The 15,994-nt window shown below is 38.1% G+C and overlaps 1 protein-coding gene across 1 annotated transcript; it reads left to right on the forward strand.

The window, feature by feature from the left end:
• Window positions 1-4,342: 4,342 nt before the first annotated feature.
• On the forward strand, window positions 4,343-11,952 carry FGF20 (fibroblast growth factor 20; the record flags this gene model as incomplete). The annotated part of the gene is made up of 3 exons (XM_080662980.1): window positions 4,343-4,625; window positions 10,032-10,135; window positions 11,707-11,952. 3 exons carry the CDS (start codon window positions 4,343-4,345, stop codon window positions 11,950-11,952), a joined length of 633 nt encoding a protein of 210 aa, XP_080519106.1.
• Between the last annotated feature and the right edge of the window lie 4,042 nt (window positions 11,953-15,994).

A 15,994-nucleotide genomic window follows, 5' to 3' on the forward strand; every position in this document is an offset into this window, starting at 1 on the left:
AAGATGAAACACACACACACACACACACACACACACACACACACACACACACCTTTGTGTTCATACCAGTAACTGCAATTTCAATTCATACTATAAGATTCATTCTAATCTTCCCTGTTTTCATGTCTATAGCACCACTTTTTAAAACTGAAACACCTAGCTTTCATATTGTCAGTGTATGTAATTATTTGCTCAATCTTACAATATGCTAGTCTAACCCCTACCACTGGGGAAATCAGTCTTTGTACCTGAAATTCAGTGTTTGTTTATGTTTGTTTTTCTCTTTAGACCTTAATTATATAGCCAGAGAACTGTATTTGAAAGTTAATTAGCTTTAAAATATATATATATATTATTACTCCGTTCTGTGTGGTTATGTTATTTATTTGAATTCAGTAAGGTTCATTTGTTTCTGGTCCCATTCCATTTCCCCCTCATTCTTGTTTATTTTATTCTACTTAAAAAATTTATAACCTTTCCATTTCTCAAAAAGTCAAAACTCTATAAAAAGCTGTTCTCAAAGAAGTGTCACTTGCCTTTCTCTTCTTACGTTCACCCAGGTAGTCAATTAACCAATTAGTTTCTGGTTTATCCATCTATGTTTATTTTTGGGGAAAAATGAACATACACAGGTAGAAGTTTATTACTTTCCTTCTTTCTTACAGAAAAGGTAACACACTGTACATAAAATATGCTGAAGCTTTGCTCTTTTCGCTTAACAATATATCCTGGAAATATTAGTTTAGAGCCATCTTTGTCATTTTTTCCCCGGCTGTATAATGCTCCACTCTGTGAATATATCATAACTTAATCAGTTTCCTATGTAAGGAAATTTATGTTGTTGCCAATGTTTTGTAATTACAAATAAAAATAATGTGAGCCAGTGTACTTTTATTTTATGGGGTAAAAGTCGTGACTTTTAAATCAGCTCTTTTTCTTAAGTTAAACACATGTAGAAGTATCAAAAACCATCTTTTTTCATGTGTAAAATGAAGACTCACAGCAATATGCTTGCTGAAAAGCTAGCAGGAAATTCTATGGTCTGGAAAACTGTAACTACATTTGTGGAAGTAGAAATTGTACCACATATTTGTAGAACAGCAAGGCAAGTGTGGTCTCTAGGAAGTATAGGTAGAGTTGATTAGATTGCAGTGTATACTTAAAAGTTGAATAATGCACTCTTGTAAAACACTCTTCAAAATTATTTAACTTCCCATGATATCATCACAGCATGTGCAAAAAAATCTTTAGTGTTATCTTTTCCTGTCACATGACTAGTGCAAACAAAAGAAATCCTTATCTTTTTGTTTCTATTCTGGCCCTTTATAAAATGGCATTAAGCACCATTCAAAACTTACACATTAAAGGTTTGGTTGGGGGAAAAAAAGATTTATTTTGTATTTCAAATGAATTGCATTTGTTAAATTATAAAGCAGAATTTTCCCCAACAACTGAAGGTGTCTAGCATCTTATATGCACGGAAAACTTCATAGTTTTAAAAACACTTTCCTAAATATGTTCACATTTAAGTCTCCTAGCAATCCTAGATGTAGTGAACTAGGCAGGAGCTATATTGTTCTTATTGTACAAACGAGGCAACAGGCCTTCAGAGAGGACATTGCCCTGGGATGTAGGACTAAACCCTGAACTAGAATACGGGAGAATTTCCCCCCCTTATAATGTGGAATGTGCCTATCTCATAGGATTATTGTGGTGATTAAATACTAGTAAGACAATGCACTGGAAAATGCCAGCGCTGCACAAAGGGAAGGTAGTTCTATTATTAAAGTATTTGGGTTTTGGTGACTATGTATAAAATGTCCCCATATTTTTGCATATATAAATAATATAAAAGACTTAACCAGTCTTAGAGCTATAATTCACATAGCAAGACTTAAAGTGTGAGGAAATGTTTTATAGAATTAAAACATTAATTCTATAAAACATTTCATTTTGTACCAAACTAGTACTCAAGGAACAGGTGACGATGTTATGTATCCATGGTGGAATAATTAATAGTATTATATGTTGTGCAGAACTTAGACCTTGAAACAAACCTCATTAAAAGGTACTTGATCTTTGTTTTAAACCTTTAAGTATCTCTTCTTTAAAAGTGATCGATGTATGTACTGGCTATTTTAGTTATCCCGCTATGAGATTCACACAACTTTGATCTAACTTTCTTTGATTTAACACTGCAATTAAGAAGATTTGGTTCAAAGTAAAAGCTCATTGGTTGGTGTTTTACACTGATGTGATAATGTTTACACAGATGTCCTTTGAAATCTTGATTATGGTGGATTTCGGGGTCCTACCACAAGACAGACTGCTGTTATTTGAAAGGTAAAATAATATGACATTTACCTGGTACAACCTTTAAAACAGACTTGGCAGTATACATTTCTAAAGTGATTTATCTGTTTATTGTTTTTAGCCAGTGTTTTTGTTTTATTTCATATCTATCAACAGTAAATCACTTGTTTTAAGGACTCTTTTATAACTTGGTGGCACAAGGGTCAGTACTTAGGGCCATAGTGATGAAAAGGTGTAACTTTACCTACTTTAAAGCACCTGCCAATTAATTAGCAAAAAAAACCCCAACCCTTTAGACCAAATAAAATAAAGCAATCCCATCCATTTGTGATCCCAGGTTTAGGCTTTTGCTGAATAGACTATGAAACAAGACTGGAAAACTAATCTTTAGTGATTCCCTAAAACTTTTTGCTCAGCGGAAGCATAAATCTCCCAAAAGATGGATTCTCAATTCTTCTACCACTGAAAAAATAGTAATGGAAACATCTTGAATTTAACTAGTGGTCCAAACCCAGAGTTTATAAGTTCAAATGGAGATGCATCCAATTCCTTCACTTCAATGATTTTTTATTTAATAAATACATATAGGCATTCTTTCATTTTTTTTTTTACCAGTAACTTTCCATATCTCAAAAACACGTCAAGAATCAACACTGTTTTTATAATTAAAAGTAAACCAAAAATCTAACCTTAAAGGAAACGCAACCAAGAAGAAAGGGATGTGCTCTTGGGCTGGGAAGGGCCCCAGAGGCTACTCACTAATGATACTATTACAGATACTCATTTCCTATTCATGGCAAATATAAGGATGAACAATACCTCTTTTCCGCCTATTTGGATTTACTCATAATCCCTAGATTCAGGATTTAGTATATTATTATATTATATTGATTAAAAGTTCGTGACCTTAGCACACAATGTAAAACTTCCACATAGCCATAAGACAGTCTTGGTTATATCATGTGCTGAGTAACGATTAACATTAAAGAGAGCCCGGGAAGGGGGGGTCCGTGTGTTTCTAACCTAACCCTGATTATGTAAAGAAAATCCCCCATCTAAATGATAAAAGAAAAGAGTAATGCTTGTACATTTTATTAGTGTTTTAAAATTAGTGCGTTACACTGTCAAAGCTTTGATTCTCCTTTCATGTGTGTCTGGGCAGGTCTAAGCCTCAGGTAACACCCTTTTTCCCTTTTCCCTCTCTTACCTTTCTTTGCACCTGTCCACTGCAGGCTCTCCCAGCAGCTCCCAAGGAGTCCAATTCTCCTCCTCTCCTCTCCTTTTCCTCTGCTCCCCTCCCCCTCCCCCTCCTGCCTCCCCTCCCGCCCCACTTCCCCTTCTTCTATATACCTGCCAAGCTGGGCTCCTTTTAGCAGCCATCCATCACTGCAGAGGAGCGCACATCAAAGGCAGTTGCACGGCAGCGGCGGAGCCGCATCAAGGTTGTTCCCAAGACAGCCAGCCCCGAAGAGGGGCCTTGACTGCGCCTCCCCGAAGTTGCTGGCCAGCTCTGGACACGTGTGGGAATGATTTTTGCGACTGCACGGACAGAGAACCGTCCAGGGCCCTTCTGGTCACTTCCGAAGAGCTAAAACCTGTTGAGAGGAGGCCGGTTTAAGATTTCAAACAGAACCTCCCCAGCGCGCATGAAAGGACTTGATTAGCATATGTCAAGAGGACCCGCTTATATACTCGGCGTGTATGTACACAGGACTGCTCTGATCGGTTTGCGGAGCGGGAGCCCCTGCCCCCTGCCCCAGGGTTGGCAGCCGCAGCTCTAGATGCTTCTGCAAAGCCCGCAGCCCGCTCCCACCTGCCCAAGGAGAGAAGATCGCTCCGAGACAGCGACCGCTTCCCAGCCATCTCAGTGCAAAGTTCATTCCGCGACCTCGCAGGAGTAACCGGGTCTTAACATTTTGCGCTCCGTCCGCTATCATTTTTCTTCGTTCACCTCCCACCCCCGCTATACTTTTTATTGGGGGTCTTTTGCTTTGCGGATCCTCCGCCTCTCCCTCTGACCCCTCCCTCCATGGCTCCCTTAGCCGAAGTGGGGGGCCTCTTGGGGGGCCTAGAGGGCCTGGGCCAGCAGGTGGGCTCGCACTTCCTGCTGCCTCCCGCGGGGGAGCGGCCGCCGCTGCTGGGCGAGCGACGGGGCGCGGCGGAGCGGGGCGCCCGCGGGCCGGGGGTCGCGGAGCTAGCGCACCTGCACGGCATCCTGCGCCGCCGGCAGCTCTACTGCCGCACCGGCTTCCACCTGCAGATCCTGCCCGACGGCAGCGTGCAGGGCACCCGGCAGGACCACAGCCTCTTCGGTAGGTACCTGCGCCCCACCCCGGCTCCTCTCCACACCCCGTCCGCCTCCCTCCTCGCCTGCGCAGGGAGACGGGGCTGGCCGGCTGGGGCTCGAGGGAGCCGCGCGGGGACCCCGAGGACCTGTCCTCTAACCGAGGTTAGGCCCGCGGCCCCGGATGCCGGGGCGGGAGGAGAAAAAGGGGGGCTCCGCACGCGCTTTACTTCCCAGCCCTTCTGCTGCCTGGGATCTTCCTCGCACCACCTACCTCGCAGGCAGTTTTTGGTTCGTTTGTTTTTGTTTTGTTTTTAAAACCCCCATACTATTTCCTCCCACTTCCTGTCACCCCCCCCCCGCCCCCCGCCCGGCTACCATTTTATCAGCAAAAAGTAGTAACAGGAAGCATTCCGCTTCTTTAAACACACCCGATAGTTACGCACTCGGGGCTGCTCTGCTCTTGATGGGATGCGAGCATTACCTGCCCACCTAGAGCACAGTGAGTGTGCACCTGCAGAGGCGACGGTTCGCTTCCGCGGGCGCCGTCGCTCCTGCCAGGCTCACCTGGCAGCAGTCCTCTGCGCTTCAAGTTCTGTTTGGGTGAGAAAAACAGCCCATGGCTACTGAGCATGCCCAGTCCTTCAGGCAGGCTCCTCTTTACAAACGGTGAAACCCCAAAGCAAAATCTTGGTGTTGACCGCACGTAAGAGGAAATGGGGAAGCGAAAGAAGATATGGGTGGGAACACCTAGGGACAGGTTTCAGAATGCCTCCAGCAGCGCTGGGAGCGGCAGGGGTTAAAGGAAAGAAACAAGTGCGTGATTGTTAAGGCAGATGGTTAAGTCACTAGACTGGGAAATCATAACGTCTCCACTTTTAATTCCTACCTAACTAGCAAGTGCCCGCACCAGTTTGAGCCTTAGTGTTCTTGACTGTACAAGGATGGGATTGAATAGGTGATCGCTTTAAGATGCTTTCAGGTTCTGACATCCCGGGATCTTTTCCCCCATTGAAGAAATTTTCATCATATTAGAGTTAACTGCCTAGCACTCTCAAAGGGTTTTGATCATCAAATTTGGGACATCATTGGAGAGATTAACTATTTTTCTTTTCTTTCCTTCCTTCCTTCCTTCCTTTCTCTCTCTCTCTCTCTCTCTCTCTCTCTCTCTCTCTCTCTCTTGCTCTCTCTTTCTTTCTTTCTTTCTTTCTTTCTTTCTTTCTTTCTTTCTTTCTTTCTTTCTTTCTTTCTTTCTTTCTTTCTTTCTTTCTTTCTTTCTTTCTTTCTTTCTTTCTTTTTTTTTTTTCTCCCAAAGATACCATTTACTGGTCAGCAGCAATGTGGAAGGGCCCAACCCGGGATCAGGTTTCCCTTACCTTCCTCAGCACTGCAGGATTTTTTGGGAATCTCTTCTCTAAATGACCTTCTCTTCTCTTGTCCTCATCTCCTTGTTTTACTCTCATTCCCTTCTTGGCCCGTGGTACTCATTAAAACTTTGGAGCAGTGGAAATCTTGGACTGAGTGGCTTTTGTCGCTCTCAGTGTAAAAATGAGCATGTGGTGGTCATTTGGTAGCACTCAAAGGCCTAGAAAATTAACTTTTTAAAATGCATATGTTTGCAGCTCCCGCTGATCTCTTCCAAATTCCCAGTGACTATGAGTCAAAAGTGTCATGACCTAGTGGCCAACCTTGGGGTCACTTCTGGAAAGTGGTTTCTAAATGGAAGAGTCTGAGATTCTGATTCTCATGAACTTGGTGGACACCAGGTGGCTCAGTTCTCTCACCTCTAAGAATTACGGCACTTCATTCATGACAGAGAAATCCTGCGGCTACTAGGAGACTTAGAAATGAACACAAATGCATGAAGGCTTATAAGCAGAGCAGGTGGAAGTTAAGCGTAGGTACTATTCAGACTTGCCCCTGGGGTACATAATGTAGCCTTGGGAACACTTGCAATTCCTGGAATCTCTCCAACTACAAGAGTTGCTTCTTCCACTTTGTGTCTCTTTATAAGACTGACTCTGTTGGAAGAGATGAGTAAATATTTGTAGATTTGATAACACTCGTTAAACTGGTATGAAGATTGCATATCAGAATTACTATCTTACGGTAATTTTTTTGCTAAAATTTTGTATAATTATTTAGTAAATGCAAAAATACGACTGACTGATTTTTGTGCTGGTTTGTCACTCTATGATGAGAGGCTACTTATCAGAATAAAATATTTACTGTCACAAAGAGAAGATAACCAGATTGGTCTGGAAGCCTAAAGGAGTGAACAGACTCTACAATGCATTACAGTGCCTCCTAGTGGCCTCTGATAGCTAAGACATCATAATTTACTACAAAGGAGTGTAGGTGAGAAGAAAGCTTATGTTTAGGATGTATAATTTTATATGTTTTTTTCTCTACTTGCCTTCTTTTCCTGGGTTTTAATTACTAATTATGAAATTATTTTGCTGTTTTTCTTTCAGACTCATTTCTGTGTCATCAAAAAACTAATTTTGAAAAAGCTTAAGATTAGATATTTCAGATGTTAAAGTAAATTAACATGTTTGATAATTTATACTGATTTAGTCACAATTAAGTAAAAAAATCAGAATTCTGGATTTTAAAATTTCAAAACCACATCAATAGACAGAAAGGTCCCAGTGAGGTTAAAATAATTTCCTATTGGAGGTAGCCCTATACTTACAATAGAGTTTCTCTGCACAGTAGTATATTACCTAATACCTAAACATGGAATCATTACTTTAAAAAAAGCTTAACTGAGATCAAACATATTTCTTTAGAGGCTTTTCCTTTATTCTCCCCTATTCTCCATAGATTTGTCTGATGTGGTTGCATTGTGGGTTGACTCACCTGTTTATTATGATTTTAAAGAAGGCTGGCTTTGAAAATGATACCAGAAAGACAAAGTACCTCCAAGTCTTTTTATGGGACAGTGGGCATTAGAAAATCTATCTAAAATCTGTGATTACCTCTTAAGGAAAGTTTTTCATGTCTACTCTTTGTGAAGGAATTAGCTTAGTTGCCACCTCATATTATAAATAAAAAAGGCTTGTCAAATCCCATTTAAGAATCTAATGACTACAAATTACTATGTGGTATACTATTTCCTTGAGGAGAAAAAGGATCAGAATTTAAAAGTGTGGCTAAAATCTTTAAGAGGAACACACACAAAAAAAACACATAACCCTTTTCCCATCAACCCTATGAGCCATTGCAAAATTATTTATACCTGGTTATGTATGAAGTTTTGGATGTTATTTAATAAAGTTGAAACTATCTAATAGAATTATTCTAAGAATGTGTAATTTTCATCTTTCCACAATTTCATATTTTTGACAAGATAGCAATATCTTACGATGAGAATTAAAGTATAGGTGGTTTTAGTTTTGCAAGAAAAATGAATATAAAATCTCTTACATAATTGGTCTATATGCAAATGAAACATATTTTATTGTATTTGAAAACTGGCTCGATTATGCATCCTAATCAGTTAATCAGTTCCTGTTCTTTGAAAGACAGGAGCATCCTAATGTAAATCAGAAAATTAAGTTACATGTGAGCCATAGTATCCCTTTCAATTTAAATTTAACATTCAATACAACTTCAAGTAATTACACATTTGTAAGTATATCCTGGATGAAATTCCATTAACATATCTGCTTCTACCAACATGATTTGGCCTGATATTTTTATTTCTAATATGAATCCATCATTAATGAACTTGACAGCAAATTTAATTGCCATTTATTCCCTACCTCTAAAGTTGTCATTATAATGGCTGTTCTATGGCGTCTGTGTCTTCCTGCTATATCTTATCTTCTCTCTGCCTTAGGGACACTGACTCTTTTAAGCCACTTAGAGACTATTTAGTAATGTATTGTTGCTGTAAAATCCTTGATAGCTCTAGTATTCTACATGATCTTCTAATAGTTTGAAAGCATTCATTTGGGCTCTTAAGAATCTACATGAAAGCTTAAGAATCTGTGTTTTTGCCAAAGAATGAAGTAGGCTCTGGACAGAATAGAGCCCCCTGTATAGGCAAATAACTAGATTTTGTACTTTCCCTTGGACTTGGGAACATCATGTGTCCAAACAGAAACTTGCACAATAATCAAAAAATGACTTAAAAGCAAGACTCAGGCTAAATGGTGCACATTTACACTGTTTGTAGAGCTTAAGAGGGGGTGAATGGGTAAAGGTAGAAAGCTATTGAGGAAGGAAGTTCCAAGTACATAAAGTATGTCTATATACTTTTCCAGCAGAGTCTAAGAGGAAGAACAAGACAAAGACATTAGTCCAAAGGTTAGAGAAAGCATGTTGCAGACATAAACATTAAGTTTTGTGGGTTTTTTTTTTCTTTACTATGGTATTTTAGTGTATTAAGTGGAGAGTTTTTAACACTAGTTTACCTTCTGGTAAATGAAAGTAATTCTAGAAAGTTATTAATAGAAAATCAATTTGCATGCTAAATTCTTGGTATTTGGCTATCACATTTAATGAATTATAAAGTGTTTTTTATTTCTTTGAACTATAAAATTTACTTTTAAAAATCATGTGACAGAAAATAGCATATTAGGTAATCTATAAAGTTTGAAACTACTGTATTGTCTTCAAGAAACAGTGTTCTGAAGTAGAAACATTGGATTAAGGTTCAGAAGTGTGAGTTCAAGTATTACAAATGTCATGTCCTTAGGCAAGTCAGTAAACCTCCTTGAGCCTCAGTTTCTTTATATGTAAATGGGATGATAATATCTCCATACCTATGCTAGAGGACTGTTTTTGAGGACCAGATAGAAAATGTAAATAGATTCTCAATAAACTATAAAATACTAACATACCCATATAAGTTTTACTGGTTGCAGCTAGAAAAAGATTGACTTGACTCATGGTAAGCAAAACAAACAAACAAACAAAAAAAACCCCACAAAAGCATAATTAATAGAACATGATTATAATTAACTAATGAGATCACAGAGAGCTAAGAACACCTCTATTATATACTAATTTATGATCATAATAGCTTCCATTTGTAGAATGCCTAATGTGTGTGCTAGTTCTTACCTCTCTTGTAAGGAGGCATTTCCCTCAATTTGCATATGAGGAAACTGAAGTTCAAAGAAGACAAGTGATTTGCATAGTTTAAATAGCCAGTGAATTACAAACCCAGGCCAGTCTGATTTAAGGTGTTCTACCCTTTACATTATACAATGATGAGATTAGTTTCTTTTTCGTTTTTTCCCCATCTATAAAATGGGAGGACCATCAGAATAAGACAGTTGTACAGCACTTTTCAGTTACACAGGACTATCACGTACATCACTATATTTATATTTAGCAATATTGGTCTACTGCTGTTTGGAAGATTTTCACTAGTCATATATTCATTAATAAATACAAATCGTTATTTTGTTTATGAATTTAGGTATCCTGGAATTCATCAGTGTGGCAGTGGGATTGGTCAGTATTAGAGGTGTGGACAGTGGTCTCTACCTTGGAATGAATGACAAAGGAGAACTCTATGGATCAGTACGTATTTTTTTTAAAATTATGTAATTCATAAAACAATGACTATCAATTTTGTAAGTAAAATATCTACTAATAATGCATTTCAAAAGAAATATATTTGTGTACAAATTTAAAATTTTATATTCTGATATGTTTCTATGGGTCTGGGGAATAGTACAGTAGCTCAGTTTTATTTTCTAAAGCTTAAACCCTCATAGCTTTCAGCTCACTAGGCTTTCCTACCCATTATCTTAGGTCTTTTTACTTTTCTTCATATTTTGGTCATTCCCACCAGAGATAAAGGAAATGAGAGCATTTTCTTTTTGCTATGTTAGATTCTTTTCGCCTTTACATTCATTTAATGTAAAATTTCTCCACTCATTATCATCCTCTATAACTAAGTATATATCACTTGCTATCTTTATTTTATTTTTTTAAAATATATTTTTATTGATTTCAGAGAGGCAGGGAGAGGGAGAGAGAGATAGAAACATCAATGATGAGAGAGAATCATTGATTGGCTGCCTCCAGCACATCCCCCACTGGCGATGGAGCCCACAACCTGGGCATGTGCCCTGACCAGGAATTGAACCATGACCTCCTGGTTCATAGGTCACCACTGAGCATACTGGCCAGGCCAACATCACTTCTTAAAGTCAAAGTCTGTAACTAGTTACAAAGATAATTTACTCTTTATGATTTAGCGGATGGCACTGTCTAGTACATTTTTTCCTTAAAATCTCAACTGAGACCACATGTACAGTTAGAATCTCCATATCTACAGAAAAATTGGTTGTAATATTTCAGTAAGTGCATTCCACTTATTTCTTTCCTTCGTAAGAGCAAACCTTGCTCTTTCCAGGCTGTCTGTTCAGCAGCGAAATACTACATGTGTAATAATCACAAGAGTAGAATCACGATTGAAGGAGAAAAACATGCACATGATTTTCCTTTTTCATGTATATGTTGTATTTAAAAAATCAACTGTGGTCCATCCCTTAGAATAATATACAGACCATCTTGAAGAGATAAGAAATCACTGGGCTTTTACTGCATTTACCTAAAAGTAACATCCATATCAAAGGTAGTCCTGGGGAATGTATCAACAAACAATAAACTCATAAATTCATAAAGTGAATATATAGGATTTGGAGCGATGATCTTAAATTAGGAATTTGGATGTTAGCAAGATCTTGAAGTGTTTCAAGATGTAGTAGAGATTTTCTATGTAGAACTTTGGCATCTAATGATGGAACAACATAAACTATAGGGCTCTTCGGTGGTGATGGTAGGAGGAGGGAAATAAAATGGAGCATGAGAAAGTTCAGAATATTTTTTTAAGTATTTGAAAATAAAATTGAGAATTGACATGAAACAAAGTTCTTTGAATTGAACTGCTGGAAGAAAGAATTCCAAGTTACATAAGAACTAAAGCAAAATAAAATAAAAACAATTCAATCTTTCTCCTTCCTTGGCAAGGATATAATTATAGGCAAAAAACTAAGAAGACAGAGTTAAGATTTTTCTAAAAAATACTTTTAAAGGTTTTTTTTTTTTTCTTTTACTAATGGCAGTTTTCTTCTCTCTTTTAGGAGAAACTGACTTCTGAATGCATCTTTAGGGAGCAATTTGAAGAGAACTGGTATAATACCTATTCATCCAACATATATAAACATGGAGACACTGGCCGCAGGTATTTTGTGGCACTTAACAAAGACGGAACTCCAAGAGATGGTGCGAGGTCCAAAAGACATCAGAAATTTACGCATTTCCTGCCTAGACCAGTGGATCCAGAAAGAGTTCCTGCATTGTATAAGGACATACTAATATACACTTAAAGTGTGATCCTGTCTTTACTGAAGAACCAAATTGCAACCATTTTTTCTTATTATAGTTCCCAGAGTAAAATAATAACCCAGGAAGACATTCAGAATGTTTCAGAGCCTGTTTTCCACTCAGAGACTGAATTTGGAAAGAATATTAGGAACAAACAAAAGAACTTTGACTTGACATAGCTCAAGATCTCTCTTTCTAAGTGGATTAACTAGTGGATTAAGTTCCCTTACGGACACTGGCTCAGTCTTTAATGGTAGATTGAAGCTGAAAATCTGTAAAACGTGGATAATGGGAACCCACCTAATTTGCTGCTCTGGTGCCTCACCTCTCTGGATTATGTTTACTTTAAAAGTTACATTAAAAATAGATACTTCATGTTGAAGAAATGGATTGACATGGTTGGCCAGGATTACTGCTACATATTTTAAGGAACTTGAAGGATTTTGCAGGTTATGTAAAAAATGCTATGTAAAAAACCTGGGTGTAACATGGACTATGAAACATGCCACACCAAGACGGAACTTTTTTTTAAAGGATGGACCTATTTATACATTTTCAATTTTCAAATATTTATTATATATTTATTTATTAAAGAGTTTATTTTTTACTGGTATATGAAGATATTACAAAGAGAAAAAAAACAACAAAAATTCATTTATTGTGCCATTATTTTGTTGTAGTATCTTTGTCTGTAAAGAAGACATCATTATTACAACAATTAAACATAGAATAAGATCTTGAGTTACTTTTTAAAAATAAAGTAGAGCATAGATTATATTTTTTTGCAGTCAATTGCCTTCTAAATGTAACATCGGTTCTTTTGACCTAGAAAAATGCTTTAACAATTTGTATTGAATTCAACACACATTCGAAAGGAAATTAAACATTTTTATTTTATGTTTTGGCTTCATTCCTTTTCAGGTGAAAGTTATTCTACTTGTATAACATAATCATTTAAATGACAAAATTTTAAGTTCCCTAGAAAAAACCTCCAGTACTTAGAGAACTTATAATGTTGAGATTTATCAAACATTATGGACAACTTACGTCTTTTCTTGATTCAGTGTGAAAAGAACATTTCTTTTCCTACTATGATCACAGAAAGAATTAATCTTAGTGGTACCACCACTAACAATGGTAAGACTCCATCTACACTGAGTACCCAGATTATTATGATCTCTGAACGCATAATCTGGCCACTCAGTGTGTATATGTATGTATGTATGTATGTGTATATATATATATATATATATATATATATATATATATATCCCAGTGCATGAATTCGTGCATGGGTGGGGTCCGGCCAGCCTGGCCAGGGAGAGGGGACATGGACAGTTGGCCGGCCTGCCTGCAGGTCGAACTCCTGGTCGAGGGGACAATTTGCATATTAGCCTTTTATTATATAGGATATACACTGAGTGGCCAGATTATTATGCATTCAGAATCATAATAATTTGGCTACTCAGTGTATGTATCTGAGTCTGGTATCTTTTCCATGATAGCTCCTATTTAATAATTTATCCAGTAAATATCCATTGAAGCCTGCTATACAGAAGATACTGTTAGGCACCATGTGGTGATCAAGGCAGATGGGCCCTGCGTCATGGAGCTTAATGTCTAATAAGGAAATAGATGGTGAATAAATAAGCTAACAAATACCATAACTGTGAATTGTGACATGCTCTATAAGGAAAAAAGGTTCAGACACAGGGAAAAGAGAACACATTTTGATAGGATGAGTTAGAGAAAGCGTCTCTAAAGAGGTGGTGTTTTTAATGGGTCCTAAAGGATAAGAAAGAGCCAGACAGCCGGACATCCTAAGAGGAGAATAAGAGTCTTACTAGAAGAGGAGACAGTGAGTTCGGAGTCCCAAAGGCAAGAAAGGGCTTTGTGGCTAGAGCTTTGTGGGAGAGTGGCACAGATGAGTTTAGAAAGCTATGCAGATACAAATCCTGTAGGTTCTTAAGGGCCTTTCTGAGGTCTGTTCATTTCTGGCAACAGTTGTCAATGTCACGACTCTTAGATGAGCAATCATCATTGGGGATATGGTAATGATAATGGTAGCAGCTGTCACCTGTTCCCAAGCTGCAAGTCCTGGTAAAACACAGATTGCTGGGCCCCAGCGGAAGAGTTTCTGATATGTTGGTCTTGGGTTGGACCCAAAACTTTGTATTTTAACAGGTTCTCAGGTAATGATGCTGTTGGCTGGAGACCATACTCTGAGAACCACTAGTTTAGAGTAGTGTTTCTCAAACTTTAAAGAACTCACAAAATCAACTGAAGGATCTTGTTAGAGGACAGATTTGTTCATCTATGTCAGGAGGAGGAGAATGAGATAAGAAATATACATAATATTTCTAACACTGTCCCAGATGCTGCTTGATGCTGCTAGGCCATGGACCATACTTTGAATGGCAAGACTGGCTGTTGCTTTAATGCTCTGGAGTTATTCCTATGTGTTCATCCTCCAGTTGCTTAAATAAATTAATGGTGATATGTGGGGTGAGGGTAGGAAGATTAACACATGACTTTAATAAAGCTACATGGGAATGTGTATGTGTTGGGGGAGTTGTGTGTGTGTCTACTCAAGTGTATTCAGGGTGAGAGAGACAGATAGAAATGTTTTAGCTCAAAACCTTTTGGTTTTATGAATATAAAAAGTAATAAAGATGGTTTAATAATCTTCAAGATAAAGTAATTATTACTTTTTCTAGTGCTAGAATTTATCCCTATAGTAGGACAATAAAGGTATGATTCTGTCCAAATGAAGTCAAACTAGATTGGTGACCAAAGTTAATAGGGATCTAAAAAATGCATTTGCTACATCAGTGACCATGGATTACTAAAAGGTTGATTTAATGTTCATCGCTATTTTAGACTAGTCAAATCTGGGGTCAGTGGTATATGGAGTTATTTTCAACACCCTTGTTATGTAATTTGGTAGACTCCTATTGCACTTTGGTAATATTTTATATTTGCAATGGTGATATATAGTTGTTCTAGAGGATCCCATTTGGTATGCCCAAATGTTTGGGTCCTACCCTTTAACCTCTTGAATGTTCTTTCCATTCCTAGAATTGCAATGAATCACTTGCAATTACACACTCAGGGGAAGGAGATATCACTTCAGGAAAACTTCTTTGGTCTTCTGTATCCAGCAATTATCACATCCATATCCTTCCATAGTAAAAATGATTTCTCTACCTATATTCTAGTTTCCCAGAATTAATGTTATTTTTGATCCTGTATCTAAAGGTCCCTGAGATTCTTGAATATTATCCTTTGTTCAAAACAGGACTTTCCAGGCAGATCTCACATTATAATGGACCTGCTTGCATGTTAAGGACTTTGGGGCAATTTGTCCTTCCCTTTGAAAGACTGGGTCTGATCTCCAGACTTTAGGGCCAGGCTTCTTAAATTAAGGGAGATCAAAAGAAATCAAAGGAAACGCTTTGGAAGTTGTTCTTTGTTTTTCATGTGTAGGGAGTTTATCCTTAAGATTTACAAAGTCCTTGTCTCAGTGTTCCCTCTCTTGGCTCAGCTCCCAGTGATTTTGAAGTGGCTTGTTGCTATCTGTGCAGAGGGTTTGCCAAGGTTGTTGCTATGGCTGCTGTGCCAGCAAGTTTAGTTGATTCTTGTGTCCTATTGATTGCCTGTGAATCTTAGCAACTTGCCAGTGTTCCTCTTATGAACTCGGGAAAGTTCTCCCAAACCTAATAACCCTTTGTCTCAGCCCACAGTGAAATTGTTGCGCAGACAACAAGCCTAGCCCAAATCCAAATCTTTCCATTAGCCAGTTCTCCAGCAATTCACACTTCCATGAAAAGCTATTGGGAGGAAGAAACACAACCTCTGAATGAGACCGAAGATGCCCATTTGTTTGCATTTCAGCATAAAGTTAATCATCTGAGTCTTTGGGCTCTCCTATCCTGTTGGTCAGGATGACAGTTATTAGAAGTTCTTCCTTTCTAAACTTTGGATCCCATCTATCAGTTTTTCATGACTAGGGCTGCTCCACCACTCCTTGCAAATCAGCCCATG

Source organism: Plecotus auritus (genome assembly GCF_963455305.1).
Source record: "Plecotus auritus genome assembly, chromosome: 3".
NCBI classification, from domain to species: Eukaryota; Metazoa; Chordata; class Mammalia; order Chiroptera; family Vespertilionidae; genus Plecotus; species Plecotus auritus.